The following is a 19,409-nucleotide window of genomic DNA, read 5'->3' as shown; positions in this document are numbered from 1 at the left end:
AGAGTTGGACGCGACTGAGCAACTAAACTGAACTGAATATATATATCTCATATTCTTTATCCCCTCACCTATTAATGGGAACTTCGTTTGCTTCCGTGTTTTAGCTATGTAAGTAACGCTGCGATAAACGAAGAGGTGTATATAGTTTTAGTGTCTTTGTTTTCTTTGGATGAACACCCAGGAGTGGAATTTATGGGACGCCCAGTAGTTCTGTTTTTAATTTTTTGAGGAAACCTCATACTGTTTTCCATACAGGCTACACCAGTTTACATTCCCACCAACGGTGCGAAAGGGTTCTCTTCTATCCACACCCTTGCTCACACTTCTTGCTTCTTTTCTCTTTGGTGATGGCCGTCATGACGGGTGTGAGGTGGTGTCGCACTGTGGTCTTGCCCACACTTCTTGCTTCTTTTCTCTTTGGTGATGGCCGTCATGACGGGCGTGAGGTGGTGTCACACTGTGGTTTCGATTTGCACTTTCCTGATGATTAGTGATGTTCAGCATCTGTTGTGAGCGTGTTGGCCATCTGTCTGTCTTCTTTGGAAAATTGGCTAGTCATATCCTCTGATTGTCTTCTTCCATGTTGAGTTGGGTGAGTTCTTTGTTTATTTTGAACACTAACCCTTACTGAATTTATCATTTGCAGGTGTCTTCTCCCATCAGTAGATGGCCTTCTCTTTGGTTGATCATTTTCTACATTGTGCAAAGATTTTTCATTTCATGTACCTATTTGTTTTTTTGCTTTTGTTTCCCTTACCTGAGGAGATATAGTAATATATTACTAAGACCAATATCAAAGAGCTTACAGCCTTTGTTTTCTTCTGGATTTATGGTTCAGGTCTTACATTTAATCCATTTTGAATTTATTTTTCTGCATGACGTAAGAGAGTAATGCAGTTTGATTATTTCTAACGTAGCCATATAGTTTTTCCAACACCGTTTAATTGAAGAGGCTTTCTCTGCCCCGTTCTATTTTGCCCCCTTTAGAATAGATTAAATGTCCACATATGCGTGGCTTGCTCTCTGGGCTCTTTATTCAGCTCTGTTGATCTATTTGTGTAGTACTACCACACTGTTTTGATTGCTATAGCTTTGACATAATTTGAAGTCAGGAAGCATAATGTCTCCAGCTTTATTCGTTTTTCAAAGTTGTTGTGACTATTTTGGGTCTTCTGTGTATCCATATAAATTTTAGAAGTATTTTGATAGGAGCTGCACTCAGTGAGTAGATCGTCTTAAGTAATAGTGTCATTCTTCTAATCCATGAACATGGTAATCTTTCCATCTGTTTCCATCATCTTTAATTTCGTTATTCAGGGTTTTATAGTTCTCTAAACACAGGTATTGTACCTCCTTAGTTAGATTTATGCCTAGGGATTTTATTCTTTCAGATGAAGTTGTAAATGGGACTGTTTTATTTGTTTCTCTTCCTCATAGCTTGTCATTAGTATTTAAAAATGCAATTTTATTTATCAGGATACAGGATGCTTGGGGCTGGTGCACTGGGATGACACAGACGGATGGTATGGGGAGGGAGGTGGGAGGGGGTGCAGGATGGGGAACACATGTATACCCGTGGCGGATTCATGTTGATGTATGGCAAAACCAATACAATATTGTAAAGTAATTAGCCTACAATTAAAATAAATAAATTTATATTAATAAAAAATAAAAATTCAACAGATTTCTGCATATTAATTTTATATCTTTCAGCTTTACTGAATCCACTTATTCTAATAGCTTTTTGTTGGTGTGTTTAGGAATCTCTTTATACTATATTATGTTGTCTGAAAACTGTGAGCTTTACTTCCTTTTTAATTTGAATTTCTTTTATTTCTTTTTCTTGTTTGATTGCTGAAACTAAGACTTCCAATAGTGTGTTAAATGAAAGTGGCAGGAGTGGGCATCTTGTCCTGATATTGATCATAGAAAAAATGATTTCAGCTTTTCACCATTGAATATAATGTTAGCTGTAGGCTTGTCATATATGGCCTTAATTATGTAGAGCTACTTTCCCTCTATACCCATTTTGTTGACAGTTTTTATCATAGATGGATGCTGAATTCTGTTAAAAGCTTTTTCTGCATCTGCTGAGATGACCATATGATTTTCTTTCTTCAGTTTTTTAATGTGATGTATCACAGTGGTTAATTTGCAGTTGTTGAACCATCCTTGCACATCTGGGATAAATCAAGATTGATCATGGTGTATGATTCTACAATGCATTGGTGAATTCTGTTTGCTTGTATTATGTTGAGGAATTTTGCATTTATGTTCATCAGTGATATTGGCTTTTCATTTTATTTTTTGTGATATCCTTGTCTGAATTTTTTTTCATCAGGGTAATGCTAGCCTTATAGAATGAGTTCAGAAGTGTTTCTTTCTCTAAAGTTTTTGAATAGTTTGAGAAGGATGGTTGTAAACTTTTCTCTAAATGTTTGGTAGAATTCACTTCTAAAGATATCTGGTTCTAGAATATTTGTTGAGAGTTTTTTAATTACGGATTCAATTTCATAACTGGTGGTTTGTTCATATTTTTAAGATTTCTTCCTGATTCAGTCTTAGGAGATTGTACATTTCTAGGAATGTGTCCATTTCTCCTCTGTTGTCCATTTTATTGATATTGTTAGTAGTAATCTGTTAATGATCTTTTATATTGCTGTGATGTCAGTTGTAATTTTTCCTTTTTCACCTCTAATTTTATTTATTTGGCCCTCTTTCTTTTTTTCTTGATAAGTCTGGCTAAATGTCAGTTTTATCTGTCTTTTCAAAGACCGGCTCTTATTTCCATTGATCTTTTCTATTATTTCCCTATTTCATTTATTTCTGCTCTAAAATTTATGATTTCTTTCCTTCTACTAACTTTTTTGTGTGTGTTTTTGTGTTTTTTTGTTTGTTTGTTTGTTTCTAGTTCCTTTAGTTGTAAGGCTAGTGTTTATCTGAGTTTTTCTTCTCTCTAAGGTAAGCTTATATCACTATAATCTTGCTCTCAGAACTACTTTTGCTGCAGCCCACAAATTTTGGATCTTTCTGTCTTTATTTTCACTTGTCTCCAGGTGATTTTTAAATTTCTTTTCTGATCTGCAGTGATCTGCTGATTTCATAATAACATGTTTAGCATCCATGTGTTTATGTCTTTTGCATTTTTTTCTTATAGTTGATTTTTAATCTCATAACATTTTGGTCAGAGAAGATGCTTGATATGATTTCAGTTTTCTTAAATTTACCAAGACATGTTTTGTGACCTAGCATGTAATCTATCCTGGAGAATGGTCCATGTGTACTTGAAAAGAATGTGTATTCTGCTACTTTAGGATGTGATGTCTTGTATATACATATTAATTGCATCTGGCCTAATACGTCATTTGAGGGCAATGTTTTCAATCGATTTTCTTTCTGGGTGGTCTGTCCTTTGATGTAAGCTGGGTGTTAAAGTCCCGTGTGTGTGTGCTCAGTTGCTCAGTCTTGTCTGACTCTTTGCAACCCCATGAACTGTATTCCACCAGGCTCCTCTGTCCATGGGGTTTTCCAGGCAAGAATACTGGAGTGCGTTGACATTTCCTACTCCAGAGGATCTTCCAAACCCAGGGAGTGAACCCAAGTCTCCTGCATTCAGCATTGGCAGGCAAATTCTTTACTACTGAGCCACCTCACGAGGCTTTAAAATCTCTTATTATTAGTGTATTATTAATACTTTCAATTTCTCTTTTTATGTCTGTTATTATTTACTTTATGTATTTAGGTGCTCTATGTTGGATGTATATATGTATACACATATATATATGTTTTAAAGTCTACTGTGTCTGATATAAATATTGCTACTCTGGGTTTCTCTTCATTTCCATTTGTGCAGAATGCCTTTTCCACCCTCTCACTCTCACTTTGCATCTTTAGATCTGAAATGAGTCTCTTGCAGACTCGGCAGGCACATGGGTCTTGTTTCTGCTTCCATTTGGTTAGTCTGTCTTTTGATTGGAAACTACAGTCCACTTGCATTTACAGTAATTATTGATATTTATGTTCTTATGTCCTTTTGTTGATTGTTTAAGATTGTTTTTAGCTCTTTTTTGTTCCTTTCTTCTTTTTCTCTCTTTCCTTGTGATCTGATGACTGTATTTTGCATTATGTTTGAATTACTTTCTCTTTTCTGTGAATATATCTGTTATAGTTTGTTTTTGATTTGTGGCTATGTAAGGTTTTTTAAAAAATATTTCTTTATTTTTGGCTTCATCAGGTCTCTGTTGTGGCATGCAGGCTTCTTCCCAGTTGTGGCACTTGGGCTCTAGAGCACATGAGCTCTGCAGTTACAGCATGCAGGCTCTGCAGTTGAGGTGCAAGGGCTCAGTGGTTGTGGCATCAAAGCTCAGTTGCCCTGTGGCATGTGGGATCTTATTTCCTCAACCAGGGGTCAAACCCATGTCCCCTATATTGAAAGGCAGATTCTTGACCCCTGGACCACCAAGGAGCTCCCTACATGAGGTTTATACATAGCAATCTGTATATACATATGATTATTTTAGTAATACTCTCAAGTCTAAAAGCATTTTAACAATCCTGCATTTTTACTCCCTACCTCCACATTTATAGTTTTTGATATCTTATTTTGTATCTTTTTGCTTTGTTGATCCTTTGCCATTTATTTTGGTTATAGATGACTTTAGTACCTTAGTTTTTTAAACTTCCTAGTAACTTCATGGGGAGAAGGCAATGGCACCCCACTCCAGTACTCTTGCCTGGCAAATCCCATGGACGGAGGAGCCTGGTGGGCTGCAGTCCATGAGGTCGCTAAGAGTCAGACACGACTGAGCGACTTCACTTTGACTTTTCACTTTCATGCATTGGAGAAGGAAATGGCAACCCACTCCAGTGTTCTTGCCTGGAGAATCCCAGGGACGGGGGAGCCTGATGGGCTGCCATCTATGGGGTCGCACAGAGTCGGACATGACTGAAGCGACTTCATGGTTGATTTTTTGTCTTTATATTTGCCTTTACTAATAAGATTTTTTCACATAATATTCATACTTCTAGTTGTGACCTTTTCTTTTTAGCTTAGAGAAGTCCCTTTAACGTTTCCTGTAAAGTGGGTTTAGTAATGCTGAACTTTTTTAGCTTTTGTTTGTAAAACTCTTATTTCTCTATTACATCTGAATGAAAGTGTTCCTTGGTAGAGTATTTTTGGTTGTAGATTTTTCCCTTTCATCGCTTTAAATATTTCACCCCACACCTTTCTAACCTGCAGTTTTGGCCAAAAATTTTGCTAATTGCCTTATAGGAGTTCCCTTGTGTGTAGATGTTGCTTTTCTATTTGCTGCTTTTAACCTTCTCTTACTTTTGCCATTGCAGTTTTCAATTGCAGTGTATCTTGGCGTGGTCTTCTTTGGATTGGTCTAATGCATTTAGGACCCTCTCTTCTTCCTGGAACTGAATTTCTGTTTTCATCCCCTGTTAGGGGAGTTTTCAGCTACTACAACTTCAAGTATGCTTCCTGCCTTTTTATCTTTCTCGTCTCCTTCTGTGACCCTTATAATGCAACTGTTAGTGTGCTTGGTATCATCCCAGATGTTTTAAAGTGTCCTCATTTCTTTTCATTCTCTTTTTCTTTTTTTCTGTTCTGATTCAGTGATTTCCATTACTCTGTCTTCCAGCTTGCTGATCCATTCCTCTGTATCATTTAATCTACTATTAATTCCTTCTAGTGTGTTTTTTATTCCAATTATGATATTCTTCACCTGTGTGGTTCCTCTACGTATTTTTAATTCTTTGTTATAGACTTCTAACTTGTTACTCTGTTCATGTGTCATTCTCCTGAGTTCTTTACAATTACTTCCTTGAACTCCTCATGAGGTAAGTTGCTTATCTCCACTAAATTCTTCTGGTGTTTTATTTTGTTCTTTCCTTTGGGCATATTCCTCTTTTGCCTTATTTTTCCTACTTTGCTGTTTTTATTTCTATATATTTTGTAGGGTGATTACTTTTCCTGGCCTTGGAGAGGTGGCCTTTGGTGGGAAATGCCCTCTGCATCCCAGCAGCATTTTCCCCCCTGGCCACCAGCAATATATGCTCTTGGGGTGCCCCTGTGTGGGCTGTGTGAGTCCTTCTCTTCTGGAAGGCAGTACTGTGGGTAGTCTGCTGGGCATGGCTGGCCCTCAGCCTGGCTAATTCTTTGTGTGGAGGCTGCTAGCTACTGGTGGGTACGACCAGGTCCCAGAGCAGCTATGAACTCAGGATGTCTTGAGACAGTCAACCTGCTGGTGGGTGGAACTGTTTTCCCACCAGGCTAGTTGCTCTGCCTAAGGTGTCCAGTCCTGGAGCTGACAGGCTGGTGGTTGGGCTGGGTCCCTATTTCCCATAGCCCGCTGGCTCTCCTGAAAGTGGAGGCAGGACTTTCAAAAGCCAAATGCACCTGCCCACTGTGTCCCTGGATGGTGGGGACAGCTTCCCCGGAAAGGCTGCTGCCTGTGCCTATGTCTCCAGGATGAGCCATTCCCAGCCCTCCTGTCATTGCCCCCACCTCTCTGGGTCTTGACTGTACCTTCCAAAATCAACCTGTGGGTGGGTCTGATCTGGGCCCCATTCTCAGCCCTCCTATCACTTCTGCCATCTGGGGTGTGGTCAGAGTGTGAGATTTTGTGCCCTCCTTTAAGCCCCCACCTGTGGGTGTCTCTGATTTCCCATTCCCAGCCCTCCTGTCATTGCCCCCATCTCCTGACTGTAAGCCCTGTTGGCCCTCCTGTCATTGCCAAATGCTTTGGGTCTGACTGTACCCCATCCCAGCCCTAGGACCCCCCCTCCCTGGACTGGGGCCTGGAGTGGGGACCTGCCCTCCTATCATTGCCCCCACCTGTTGTGACTGTAGTGGAACTGTACCCCATTCCCAGCCCTCCTGTCATTACCCCCACCTGTGGGTGTAGGTCTTGACTGTACCCCATTCCCAGCCCTCCTATCATTGCCCCCACCTGTGGGTGTGGGTCTTGACTGTACCCCATTCCCAGCCCTCCTATCATTGCCCCCACCTGTGGGTGTGGGTCTTGACTGTACCCCATTCCCAGCCCTCCTGTCATTGCCCCCAACTGTGGGTGTGGGTCTTGACCCCCATTCCCAGCCCTCCTATCATTACCCCCACCTGTGTACCCCATTCCCAGCCTCCTATCATTACCCCCACCTGTATGTGGGTCTTGACTGTACCCCATTCCCAGCCCTCCTATCATTGCCCCCACCTGTGGGTGTGGGTCTTGACTGTACCCCATTCCCAGCCCTCCTATCATTGCCCCCACCTGTGGGTGTGGGTCTTGACTGTACCCCATTCCCAGCCCTCCTGCCCATCTGTGGGTGTGGGTCCTTCCTCATTCCCAGCCCTTTTTACCCCCACCTGTGGGTGTGGGTCTCTTTTTCTCCCAGCCCTCCTATCTTCCCCCACCTGGTCTTCTTGACTGTACCCCATTCCCAGCCCTCTTTCATTGCCCCCATTTATAATTTTTTTGACTGCCCCATTCCCAGCCCTCCTATCATTGCCCCCATCTGTGGGTGTAGGTCTTGACTGTACCCCATTCCCAGCCCTCCTTTTCCCCACCATCTTGGGTCCCCACCCCCATTCCCAGCCCTAGGCTGTTGTGGGTCTTGAATAACATGCCCTCCTGCCCATTCCTTTTCATTAAAGCTAAACTTCTGGTCTTCCTCACCAAAGTTTCTCTTTAAGTATTTATAATTTTTTTGTGCCCATGTAAATGCAAATATAAACCTAAGCTTTTCAGGAACAAATAACATCTATTCTATAAAAGCAAACTATCTGTTAATTTACCAAATGCAAATATAAACTAAGCTTTTCAGGAACACATCTATTCTATAAAGCAGGTCATACCTGTACAAACTGTGAATGAGTGTATATGCATGATAAAACTAAGTATATGATTGTAGGAAACCTATAGTAAAATAATAAGAAACTGCCTTTTAGAGTTAAAAGTATATAATTAAGCAGAATACTGGGCCCATGGTAAGTATGCAATGAAAAATACATGGATTGAATTATCATGCTTAATTATAGGCTCTTCTGAGCATGCTCATTAAGAGGCATTCTGTCTTTGAAATTGATATTTATGTCATAAATCTATTTTATTCATCTAAACTGTTTTGGTAATGACAGAATTATTTTATGATATCTTTTGTTTTTATAAGATGGCAGTGTATTTAGTATATTTAGATTATATTTTGTGTATGCTTTTTCCTTCAAAATGTTCTTTAGGGGAAAAAAATTGAGCAGAAGCAGACAGACTGTTCTAGGACATCCCTTCGTTTAGAGATGAATTTCTCCAGATTAAAAAAAGATTGGCTTCCAAATTGGTGGAGCTGCCTCTTCTGTACAGTACAATGACATGTGGTCTTGTTACAGTGGGACATGTGCTCTCATTTTGGACAAGCTGTTCTGCGAAAAAGTTTTATTTAGCCCACAGAGCCCATCCCCGGATTTGTGGGTGTTACCTCCTTTCCCTGTGTTACCAGGTTTTTTTCATCACTATTATTGCTTCTGTTTGTTTCATCAGCTGTAACACAATTTAGTAGCAATCCTTCTTAAAGAAAAAACAAGATGCCTCTGAAAATAGAACAGTTGGCCAGACAGAAAAGAGTTATCAACAAAAGGAGGTCTGTTGTTTGTCTGTGTTTTGCTCCCTGAATTGCTTCTGAGATGGTTTCACACATATGTAAATGAACAGGGATAGAGTGAGCATATAATCTAATATCATCTGTATGGCCTATCACAAAATGTTATCCTGTTTTATTAAGGAAATGATATTCTATGAAAACTGATTTGGTTTGGAGAATTCTTAAATGTTTTGGTTTTGTTCCAATTAAGGAATTAAATCACATGTGTTGGCTGGTTTGGTCAGCTTTATTTTTAATGAGAAGACTTGGGGTTCTATGAGCAAATGAACACGTTAATTCAAGATGAGTAGACGGTGGTGGTGGTGGTGTTTCATTCTTCTGCTCATCAATTAAAACAAAAAGTAATCATGCAATATTTACTTTCTAGGAAAGATGACATTTTTTTTTTTTAGCTGCTCAGACTTCCCAATATTAGTGGTAATGACCAACATGAAACAAAGGGACAATCGCTTTGTTGACTGTCCCCTCTAATCACTTTTATGAGCAGGGGCATGACGTCCCTTTCAGAGCATTGTTTGAAAGGCACATGAGAAGTAGCTAAGCCACCAGCCACTCAGAGTCTGTGGTTGGCTGCACTTGGCAGACCCCATGGATGGTATACTCCATGGGATTCTCCATGCCAGAATCCCCAGCCGTTCCCTTCTCCAGGGGGACTTCCCAACCCAGGGATCAAACCCAGGTCTCCCACATTGCAGGCTGATTCTTTACCAGCTGAGCCACCAGGGAAGCCCAAGAATACTGGAGTGGGTAGCCCATCCCTTCAGTGGATCTTCCTGACCCAGGAGTCAAACCGGGGTCTCCTGCATTGCAGGTGGATTCTTTACCAGCTGAGCTACCAGGGAATCCCATACTTGACAGTGCTTGGGTCAAAGGCCTGTAAGAGCCCTGCTCTGTGGAAATCTCCACCCTGAACACACTATATATCCAAATGTCACCTCTGCTTCCTGATCTTACTTGTCTTGACTCTCCCCCTGCAGCGCATATAAATGTACATGTAATATCTCTTTAATTAATCTTGGATAAGTTGTCTTTATATCTAAGTCTTTTTCTATACAAGATTAAACCAGATTTTACCAAATCATGCTTTACCACTTCCTACTTTCCTTCATTTGAAATTCTTTTTTTTTTTTCACTTATTTATTTTTTAATTGAAGGATAAGAATACTGGAGTGGGTTGCCATTCCCTCCAGGGGATCTTCCCAACCCAGGGATAAAACTCAGGTCTCCCGAATTGCAGGCGGATTCTTTATTCTCTGAGCCACAGGGAAGCCCCACTTGAAATTTCTGGAGCAGAATTTTTAATCTGGGCCCTTGGACCAGGCCTGTACAAAGAGGCCCTGAACCGCCTGAAAATGTATGTGAAGTTGTTTTTGTGAGTCCACAGGTGCTTTGTCCTGGGAACAGGAGCCTGTCTTTTTCAGATTCACAAATGGGTGTGTAAGTCCCACAGTTTTAAGACTTGCTGTCACCTAGATTTTCTCCTCTCATTTCTGTTGGTTAACAGATGCTCGGTTCTATCAGATGCCACACGTGGATTCTCTGAATACTTAGTCGCCACCTTCCTTTTCCTTCAGAATTCACTCCTGATCTCATATTTCCTTTACTTTCTGTTCCAATTTAAGTAACATGAGAAAGAGAGAGAAACAAGATATGATACACTAAACCTCTGCCACTGAAGGGGTTGGCATTTCTTCATGTCACATCTCATTTAATCCCACTGCAACTGTACAAATTGCAAACGAGAAACGTGAAGCAGAAAGGAGTTAGCCATTGCCACAGAGGGCAGGAATCATTTATGTGTGTGTCTTATGTGTGTATTAGTCACTCATTCATGTCCGACCCCCTGTGACCCCATGGACTGCAGCCCGCTAGGCTCCTCTGTCCATGGAATTCTCCAGGCAAGACTACTGGAGTGGGTTGCCATTTCCTTCTCCAGGAGATCTTACTGACCCAGAAATCAAACCCGGGTTTCCTGCATTGCAGGCAGACTCGACTGGCCGAGCCACAAGCAAGGCCCACAGAATCATTTATACGTTCATTAATTCATTCACTTTTAAAATAACACTTATTAAACTCTAGTATTGCTAGAGGCTTTGCTCAGTTCTGGAATAGTAGTTCTAAATTCTATCTTCATGTCAGATTCTACTGGGGAACTTTTAAAAATACCAGTACCTGATCTCAGAACCAAAAGTTTTGATTCCATATACGGAGGTGACCCTTGGGAATGTGTTTTTGTTTTAAGTTTTCCCAGCTGCAGCCAGCATTGAGGATGATTTGGCAAAGCACGGTTCCCTAGATCTGCAGCATCAGCATCATGTGGGAACCCAGTGCAAAGGCAAATCCTCAGCCCTTCTCCACAGCCTCCATGCACTGCACCAGAAAATCCAGGGACAGGGCCTGCTTGTCTCTATTTGTCAAGCCTCTAGATATTTCTGAGCCAAGCCGATGGTTGATAAGGACGCCTCTAGAGACAGGATAAATAAAACAGAGTGCTTGCCACGGAGCATTTCTCCTTGACCTCAAGGAGCCCTGTTGTTTTCAAGTTTGCATTCTAATTACCTAGCGCAGGTCCACACTCTATAGCCTTAGTTGGTAATGACTGCATTATTACTACTTAATAATGTAGTGACTCTCCATCTCCTCTTGGGCACCCATTAAATGAAGTGTTAATAAGGAAATAGTGGTCAGTGAATAACACCCCTTAACAAAAGTCTTAGGGGTGTTATGGGCTGAGGGGATTGTCATAGAGCTTTGTAGCACACACACACGCGCACATAGAATTTTTAAACATAAGATTTTAAAGGGCAGCTATTTCTAATAAAGGACTTTATTTTAACGTGGTCTCTGGGTTGTGTTTCTAATGTACTATTGTTAATATTGTACTTGCTATTTCCCTTCTTTATTAACATAGCTTTATTATAGCTTGATGATAGTATAATGGACATACAATAAAATGCACTTATTTGAAGCAGTTAATTAGATGAGTTTTGATACATATATGCCCCAGTATTGTGGACCAGTTGTGTGGTAACTTCCAGTTCTATTATAGGGATCTCTTGGTTGTACAGTTTTCTCCCATCATCCCCAGACAGCAGAATGAGGTTGCAAAGAAGGCTTCTTAAGAAAAGCATGGACTAAGACTTATAGGAAATGTCAACCCACTCCAGTATTTTGCCTGGAGAATCCCCACAGACAGAGGAGTCTGGCGGGCTGCAGTCCATGGGGTCACAAATAGTCAGACAGGATGAAGAGATTTAGCATGCAACATGTCAAGGGAATAAAGTAGGGAAAGTCAGTACACGATAGAAATAAATCACATCTTGCCTGTCCGAAGTCTAGATTTTTGTGTTGGTTGCTATTTACTATCATGCAGGGTTGAAAAACACCTACTCAGCTTCTTTATTTCTTAAAGTTCCAATTGACAAACCAGCTTAATGGCTAATGAAATATACAACATTATTACTGAGCTTAGAAATATCTGCTCTGTCACTGAAGGTAGTTCTTGCATTAGGGTAGCTTTTCAGCTTTGACCACCAATCCACTCTTGAATGCATATTTCTCTACTGTGTGTGTTATAAAAAACAGATGTATGAGAGTGATGCTTTTGCTTCTAGAGCCATGGAATCTAATTCCTTGCCTTTAACTTCCTTTTAACATTCTTTCTTCCAAGTGACTTGGTGCATCCTTAAATGTTCATTCATCATTATGCCCAGGTGCTAATACTGGGACTTTATTTGGGAGGCTTAAATGCTCATTTTTTCTTCCTTTGCAGGCTGGCTCCACGAGTTGGGGAAGAGACTGGAATCGCCCTACTATGGGAACAATACCCTGGGCGGGCCGTCGATCCGAAGTGCCTATATCGCCGCTCTGTACTTCACGCTCAGCAGCCTCACCAGTGTTGGGTTTGGGAACGTCTCTGCTAACACAGATGCAGAAAAGATCTTCTCCATCTGCACCATGCTGATTGGCGGTAAGGAACATTCTTCCTTTAGGCCAGAAGGAACAAGAGCTGCCACACGGCTGCTGTTCCCTTTCCCTTTCCTGCACAGCACGTGTAGGTTGGTTTCCACTGGAAGATTCTAACGGCACTAATGAAATTACTGACCTGTGTTTTAGTGTACATGTAGACTAGCAGTGAACGTCTGTGATTCAAGAGTTCCATGCTCTGACAGGTGAAATAACTGTTTACCTGATGGTTCATTTTTTAAATGTGTACATATATATGTATTTAATTGAAGTATAGTTGATTTACAATTTTTTATTAGGTTCAGGTGTACGGCACAGCACAAAGAACCTGCCTGCCAATGCAGGAGACATAAGAGGTGTGGGTTCAATCCCTGGATTGGGAAGATACCCTGGCGAAGGACATAGCTGCTGCTGCTGCTGCTGCTAAGTCGCTTCAGTCATGTCCGACTCTGTGTGACCACATAGACAACAGCCCACTAGGCTCCTCTGACCCTGGGATTCTCCAGGCAAGAACACTGGAGTGGGTTGCCATTTCCTTCTCCAACCCATGAAAGTGAAAAGTGAAAGTGAAGTTGCTCAGTCATGCCCGACTCTTCTCGACCCCATGGACTGCAGCCTACCAGGCTCCTCTGTCCATGGGATTCTCCAGGCAAGAGTACTCGAGTGGGGTGGGCATAGGTACCCACTCCAGTATTCTCGCCTGGAGAATCCCATGGACAGAGGAGTCCTGTTGGGCGACAGTCCATAGGGTCGCAAAGAGTCCTACACCCTGAAGTAACTTAGAACTCACATGCGTAATGCACTTCCAGGGCTGAGTGAGTTTCAGGTGTGTAGCCAGTGACTCAGTTGTGCATCTACGTATTCTTTTCAGATTCTCCTCCCATATAGGTTACTACAGAATATGGAGAGAGCTCCCTGTGCGATAAAGTGTGTCCTTGTTGATCATCTACTTTATATACAGTAGCATGTGTATATTGATTGGGATTATCATGTCCTCTGATACGAGGCTGAACCTCATTATAGAGCATGGTTTCTTCCAACTTCCTTGCACGGATGTGAGATGAACACTGAGACTTATACCACGAGTCCTCCAACCTACCGTGAAACCAGGGCGGCATGAAGGCAAACTTTCCCTCAGGAGTTTAGGATCAGTTTGAAAAGGATCAGCTGAAATGTGTGGGAAGAGTTTAAACAATGCCAGGCAGGATATGCTGAGTACCAAATCAGTTAGGAAGTTCAGAAGCAGTGAGACGCGGGGCCAAGGATCAGGGGATTTCTTGGAAAGGCAGAACAGCTGAAGTAGCAGGCTGGGACTGCAGCGCTTGGAACAGGCTTTGGGCCAGTGTGGAGCAGAAACAGCCTAGGGAGCCGGAAACAGGAATTCTCATTTTCTGGAGAGCTGTGATGTGCCAGCTCCCGTGGTGGCGATGTTATACCCAGTATTATGGCTTACATAATTGCCGCTGTCTTTGAGGGCCCATCTTTCAGCCCAGCAGAATGACAAGCATTTTGCAAACAAACACAGTCTATACTTATTTAATATCTGCCCATGTTTTTCCTACTCTTAATGGAAATTTTTTGGAAATGCTCAAGGCTTAACCTACTAATTTGACATTGGAAGACTATGTTAGATAATGATGCTTATTTCCTATTGATTCACAGACTCTAGCGTAAGCAGTCCTGAATTAGAAACTGCTAAGGGTATTATTGTTCCCTGTTATTCCCTGTAAGTAGAAGCTAAGCCAGTCACAAAGCCAAAAGATATGGGAAATACTCAGATAATGCCACTTTGTCACTTGGTAAATGTTTATTGAGCAAATGACCCAGGTGCAAAACCAGTACTCACTTGTAAATGGCATTAAAGCATTTAGGTAACTTAGCAGAACTTAGGAAGCCATTGGTTTTGAATGGCAAATGACATGTAGGTAACTTGAATTTATTAAATAAAGCTTCGCAAATTTATGTCTGTGGGAAATAGCTGTATTATTGTGACAATTACCCTAGGCTAAGAGAAGTGATGCCTTCATTTCAATATTTCCTGGTTAACTAATTGCTGGCATAATTTTGAGAACTAATCCTAAGAGCTCACAATATTGAATACTTTGTTCATTTAATTCTTGTAACAGTATGAAATGGAGATTATTAGCACCCTAATTTCAGAGAAGGCAATGGCACCCCACTCCAGTACTCTTGCCTGGAAAATCCCATGGACGGAGGAGCCTGGTAGGCTGCAGTCCATGGGGTCGCTGGGAGTCGGACACAACTGAGCGACTTCACTTTCACTTTTCACTTTCCTGCATTGGAGAAGGAAATGGCAACCCACTCCAGTGTTCTTGCCTGGAGAATCCCAGGGATGGGGGAGCCTGGTGGCTGCCATCTATGGGGTCACACAGAGTCGGACACGACTGAAGTGACTTAGCAGCAGCAGCAGCACCCTAATTTAGATATAAGGCAACAGAGGTTTATTGAATTTAAATGCCAGGATTCACTAAAACCTAGCAAACTTTTTGTAAGATATCCATTTCATTATATACTGCAAATTTATTTTATTCATTGAATTTCTATAATTATGTACAAATAATTTATTTTTTAATTTAAAGTATGCATTACCATGGAATCAATGCTAAGATATCTTATTAGGGATCCCCACACAGGCTTATGAAGTTGCTAATGGCAGGGACACAATATTTACTACAAAAGCAGGCAGGAGTGGTATTAAATGCTTCAGGTGGTTGTCAAAACCCCAGCGAATTATCTGGGGCAGAGGCTCTCAGAAGCTGAGTGGGAAGAGAGAAAGAAAAGATTCTACATGGCATCTGTAATTAAAGAGTGTACGTATCACTGATTTATGGGAAGAATATTTTAAGCTATTGAAGAGAAGCAAAAATAATGAAAAAAAATCCATACCTAGACAAGTCTATGTAAATTTTGAGAAGACCCAAAACAAAGGAGGAACCCTAAAAGCTTCAACAACTGCTAGAATTAACAAGTAAATTTAGGAAGGCTGATGGATATAAAGTCAATATGCAAAAGAATCAATTATATTCTATATTAGTAATAAACAACAGGACAATGAAATATAGAATAGAATTATGAAACATCAAATACACAGGAACATATATTTAAAATATGCAATATTATTACACAGAAAACTACAAAATATTGAAAAATTTACCAGTAGTTTAAAATAGTGGAAGGATATGCCTGCATTGGGCTTTCCTGTAGCTCAGCCGGTAAAGCATCCGCCTGCAGTGCAGGAGACCCCGATTCGACTCCTGGGCTGGTAAAGCATCCGCCTGCAGTGCAGGAGACCCCGATTCGATTCCTGGGCCGGTAAAGCATCCGCCTGCAGTGCAGGAGACCCGATTCGACTCCTGGGCCGGTAAAGCATCCGCCTGCAGTGCAGGAGACCCCGATTCGACTCCTGGGCCGGTAAAGCATCCGCCTGCAGTGCAGGAGACCCCGATTCGATTCCTGGGCCGGTAAAGCATCCGCCTGCAGTGCAGGAGACCCCGATTCGACTCCTGGGCGGTAAAGCATCCGCCTGCAGTGCAGGAGACCCCGATCGACTCCTGGGCTGGTAAAGCATCCGCCTGCAGTGCAGGAGACCCGGTCGACTCCTGGGCGGTAAAGCATCCGCCTGCAGTGCAGGAGACCCGATTCGATTCCTGGGCTGGTAAAGCATCCGCCTGCAGTGCAGGAGACCCGATTCGACTCCTGGGCTGGTAAAGCATCCGCCTGCAGTGCAGGAGACCCCGATTCGACTCCTGGGCTGGTAAAGCATCCGCCTGCAGTGCAGGAGACCCCGATTCGATTCCTGGGCCGGGAAGATCCCCTAGAGAAGGGACAGGCTGCCCACTCCAGTATTCTTGGGCTTTCCTGTAGCTCAGCTGGTAAAGCATCCGCCTGCAATGCCAGAGACATGGGTTCGATCCATGGGGTGGGAAGATCCCCTGGAGAATGGAAAGGCTACCCATTCCAGTATTCTGGCCTGGAGAATCCCATGGGCTGTATAGTCCGTGGGGTGGCAAAGAGTTGGACATGAGTGAGCACTAACACTTTCACTTTCATGGTAAACATACTAGTTTTATTCAAATTAACCTTAAGAGTCAATGCAGTCTCAATTTTAAAAACCCAGTAAATGTGTGTTTGTCTGTATGTATGAGCCTGTTTGAAAACTGACAAGCTGTTTTTAAAAATCAAGGGAAATGCGAAATTAAAAAGAATGTAAGCAGTAAAGAAGAACGTTGTATTGTAAAGCTTCCTAAAGAAGAACAAAATGGGAAGATTTATGCTGCAAATGTCATGCTGTGCAACAGTCACAGTAGTTAAAGGCTGGTGTTGCCTCTGAGAGAGCTAACTGAGCTAATGGAAAAGAAGAGTGTGCAAAAACCTGCCCATAAACATACAGCCGCTTCATTTATGACACTGGGGACACTGTAACACAAGGGAGAAATGAGGACACTTTTAAAATTAATTTGTGTTGGCGCGTAGCTGCATTGCCATGTTCTGTTAGTTTCTGCTGCACAGCAACGTGAATCAGCTCTCTGTACATGTATCCCTTCATTCTTTAATCTCCCTCCCATAGATCACCAGAAAGCACTGGGCAGAGTCCCCTGAGTCCCCTGAGTCGGTTCTCATTGGTTATCTATTTTATACATAGTACCAGTAGTGTGCATATATGTATCAATCCCCATCTCCCGATTCCCCCCACCTTCTTCCCCTTCCTTGCTTCATATGTTTGTTGTCCACATGTGTGTCTCTATTTCCGCTCTGCAAATAAGTTCATCCGGACCATTTTTCTGTATTCTACATGTATGTTTTGATGTGCAATATTTGTCTTTCTCTTTCTGATTCACTTCACTCTGTGTAACAGTCTCCAGCTTTATCCATATCTCTGCAAATGACACAATTTCATTCCTTTTTAGGGCTGAGTAGCATTCCACTGTCAGAGAAGGCGATGGCACCCCACTCCAGTACTCTTGCCTGGAAAATCCCATGGACGGAGGAGCCTGGTGGGCTGCAGTCCATGGGGTCGCTAAGAGTCAGATACGACTGAGCAACTTCACTTTCACTTTTCACTGTCATTCATTGAAGAAGGAAATGGCAACCCACTCCAGTGTTCTTGCCTGGAGAATCCCAGGGACGGGGGAGCCTGGCGGGCTGCCGTCTATGGGGTCACAGAGTCGGACACGACTGAAGCGACTCAGCAGCCGCAGCAGTGTTCCACTGTATATGTACCGCATCTTCTTTATCCATTCCTCTGTTGATGGACATTTAGGTTGCTTCCTTGTCGAGGCTGTTGTAAATAGTTCCACAATGAACATTACAGTACCTATATCTTTTGAAATTATAGTTTCCTCCAGGCATATGCCCAGGAGTGCAGGGATTGCTAGGTCCATGGTAGCTCTATTTTCAGTTTTTTAAAAACTTCCACACTATTCTTCAGAGTGCCTGCATCAATTTACATTCCCACCAACAATGCAAAAAGGTTCCATTTTCTCCATACCCTCTCCAGCATTCATTGTAGATATTTTGATGACGGCCATTCTGACAGTGCAAGGTGATACTTCATTGTGGTTTTAATATGCATTTCTCTAATAATCAGTAATGTTGACATCTTTTCACATGTTTGTTGGCCTTCTGTAGATCTTATTTCTACATGTTGAAAAACAAACTTGACCATCTTAACACTAAGTTGAAATTAATTCCAGATGGATTTTCATTCAATGGTAAAGGGAAACAATAAAACTTCTAAAAGATAACATCAATTCTGTTTAGTCGCTCACTCTTGTCCGACTTTTTGACACCCCAGGAATCGCAGCACACCAGGTCTCCCTGTGTGTCACCATCTCCCGGAGTTCACCCAAACTCATGTCCATCAAGTCGGTGATGCTATCCAGCCATCTCATCCTCTGTTGTCCCCTTCTTCTCCTGCCCCCAATCCCTCCCAGCATCAGAGTCTTTTCCAATGAGTCAACTCTTCACATGAGGTGGCCAAAGTACTGGAGTTTCAGCTTTAACATCAGTCCTTCCAATGAACACCCAGGACTGATCTCCTTTAGGATGGACTGGCTGGATCTCCTTGCACTCCAAGGGACTCTCAAGAGTCTTCTCCAACACCACAGTTCAAAAGCATCAATTCTTTGGCATTCAGCTTTCTTCACAGTCCAACTCTTACATCCATACATGACCACAGGAAAAACCATAGCCTTGACTAGATGGACCTTTATTGGCAAAGTAATGTCTCTGCTTTTGAATATGCTATCTAGGTTGGTCATAACTTTCCTTCCAAGGAGCAATGGTCTTTTAATTTCATGACTGCAGTCACCATCTGCAGTGATGTTGGAGCCCAAAAAAATAAAGTCTGACACTGTTTCCACTGTTTCCCCATCTATTTGCCATGAAGTGATGGAATCAGATGCCATGATCTTCGTTTTCTGAATGTTGAGCTTTAAGCCAACTTTTTCACTCTCCTCTTTCACTTTCATCTAGAGGCTTTTGAGTTCCTCTTCACTTTCTGCCATAAGGGTGGTGTCATCTGCATATCTAAGGTTATTGATATTTCTCCTGGCAATCTTGCTTCCAGCTTGTGCTTCTCCCAGCCCAGCATTTCTCATGATGTACTCTGCATATAAGTTAAATAAGCAGGGTGACAATATACAGCCTTGACGTACTCCTTTTCCTATTTGGAACCAGTCTGTTGTTCCATGTCTAGTTCTAACTATTGCTTCCTGACCTGAATATAGGTTTCTCAAGAGGCAGGTAAGGTAGTCTGGTATTCC

General features: G+C 42.0%; 1 protein-coding gene across 1 annotated transcript in view; it reads left to right on the top strand.

The window, feature by feature from the left end:
• The window catches only part of KCNH8 (potassium voltage-gated channel subfamily H member 8), a 493,246-nt gene that overhangs the window by 363,478 nt on the left and 110,359 nt on the right, over positions 1 to 19,409 (top strand). The window contains exon 8 of the mRNA XM_070388278.1: positions 12,431 to 12,628. Coding sequence (XP_070244379.1) covers positions 12,431 to 12,628 — 198 coding nt within the window. The remainder of the gene's footprint in view (positions 1 to 12,430; positions 12,629 to 19,409) is intronic.

Source organism: Bos mutus, chromosome 1 (genome assembly GCF_027580195.1).
Source record: "Bos mutus isolate GX-2022 chromosome 1, NWIPB_WYAK_1.1, whole genome shotgun sequence".
NCBI lineage: Eukaryota > Metazoa > Chordata > Mammalia > Artiodactyla > Bovidae > Bos > Bos mutus.
The sequence above is the reverse complement of the archived record's forward strand: the minus strand, read 5'-3'. Positions and strand labels throughout refer to the sequence as shown.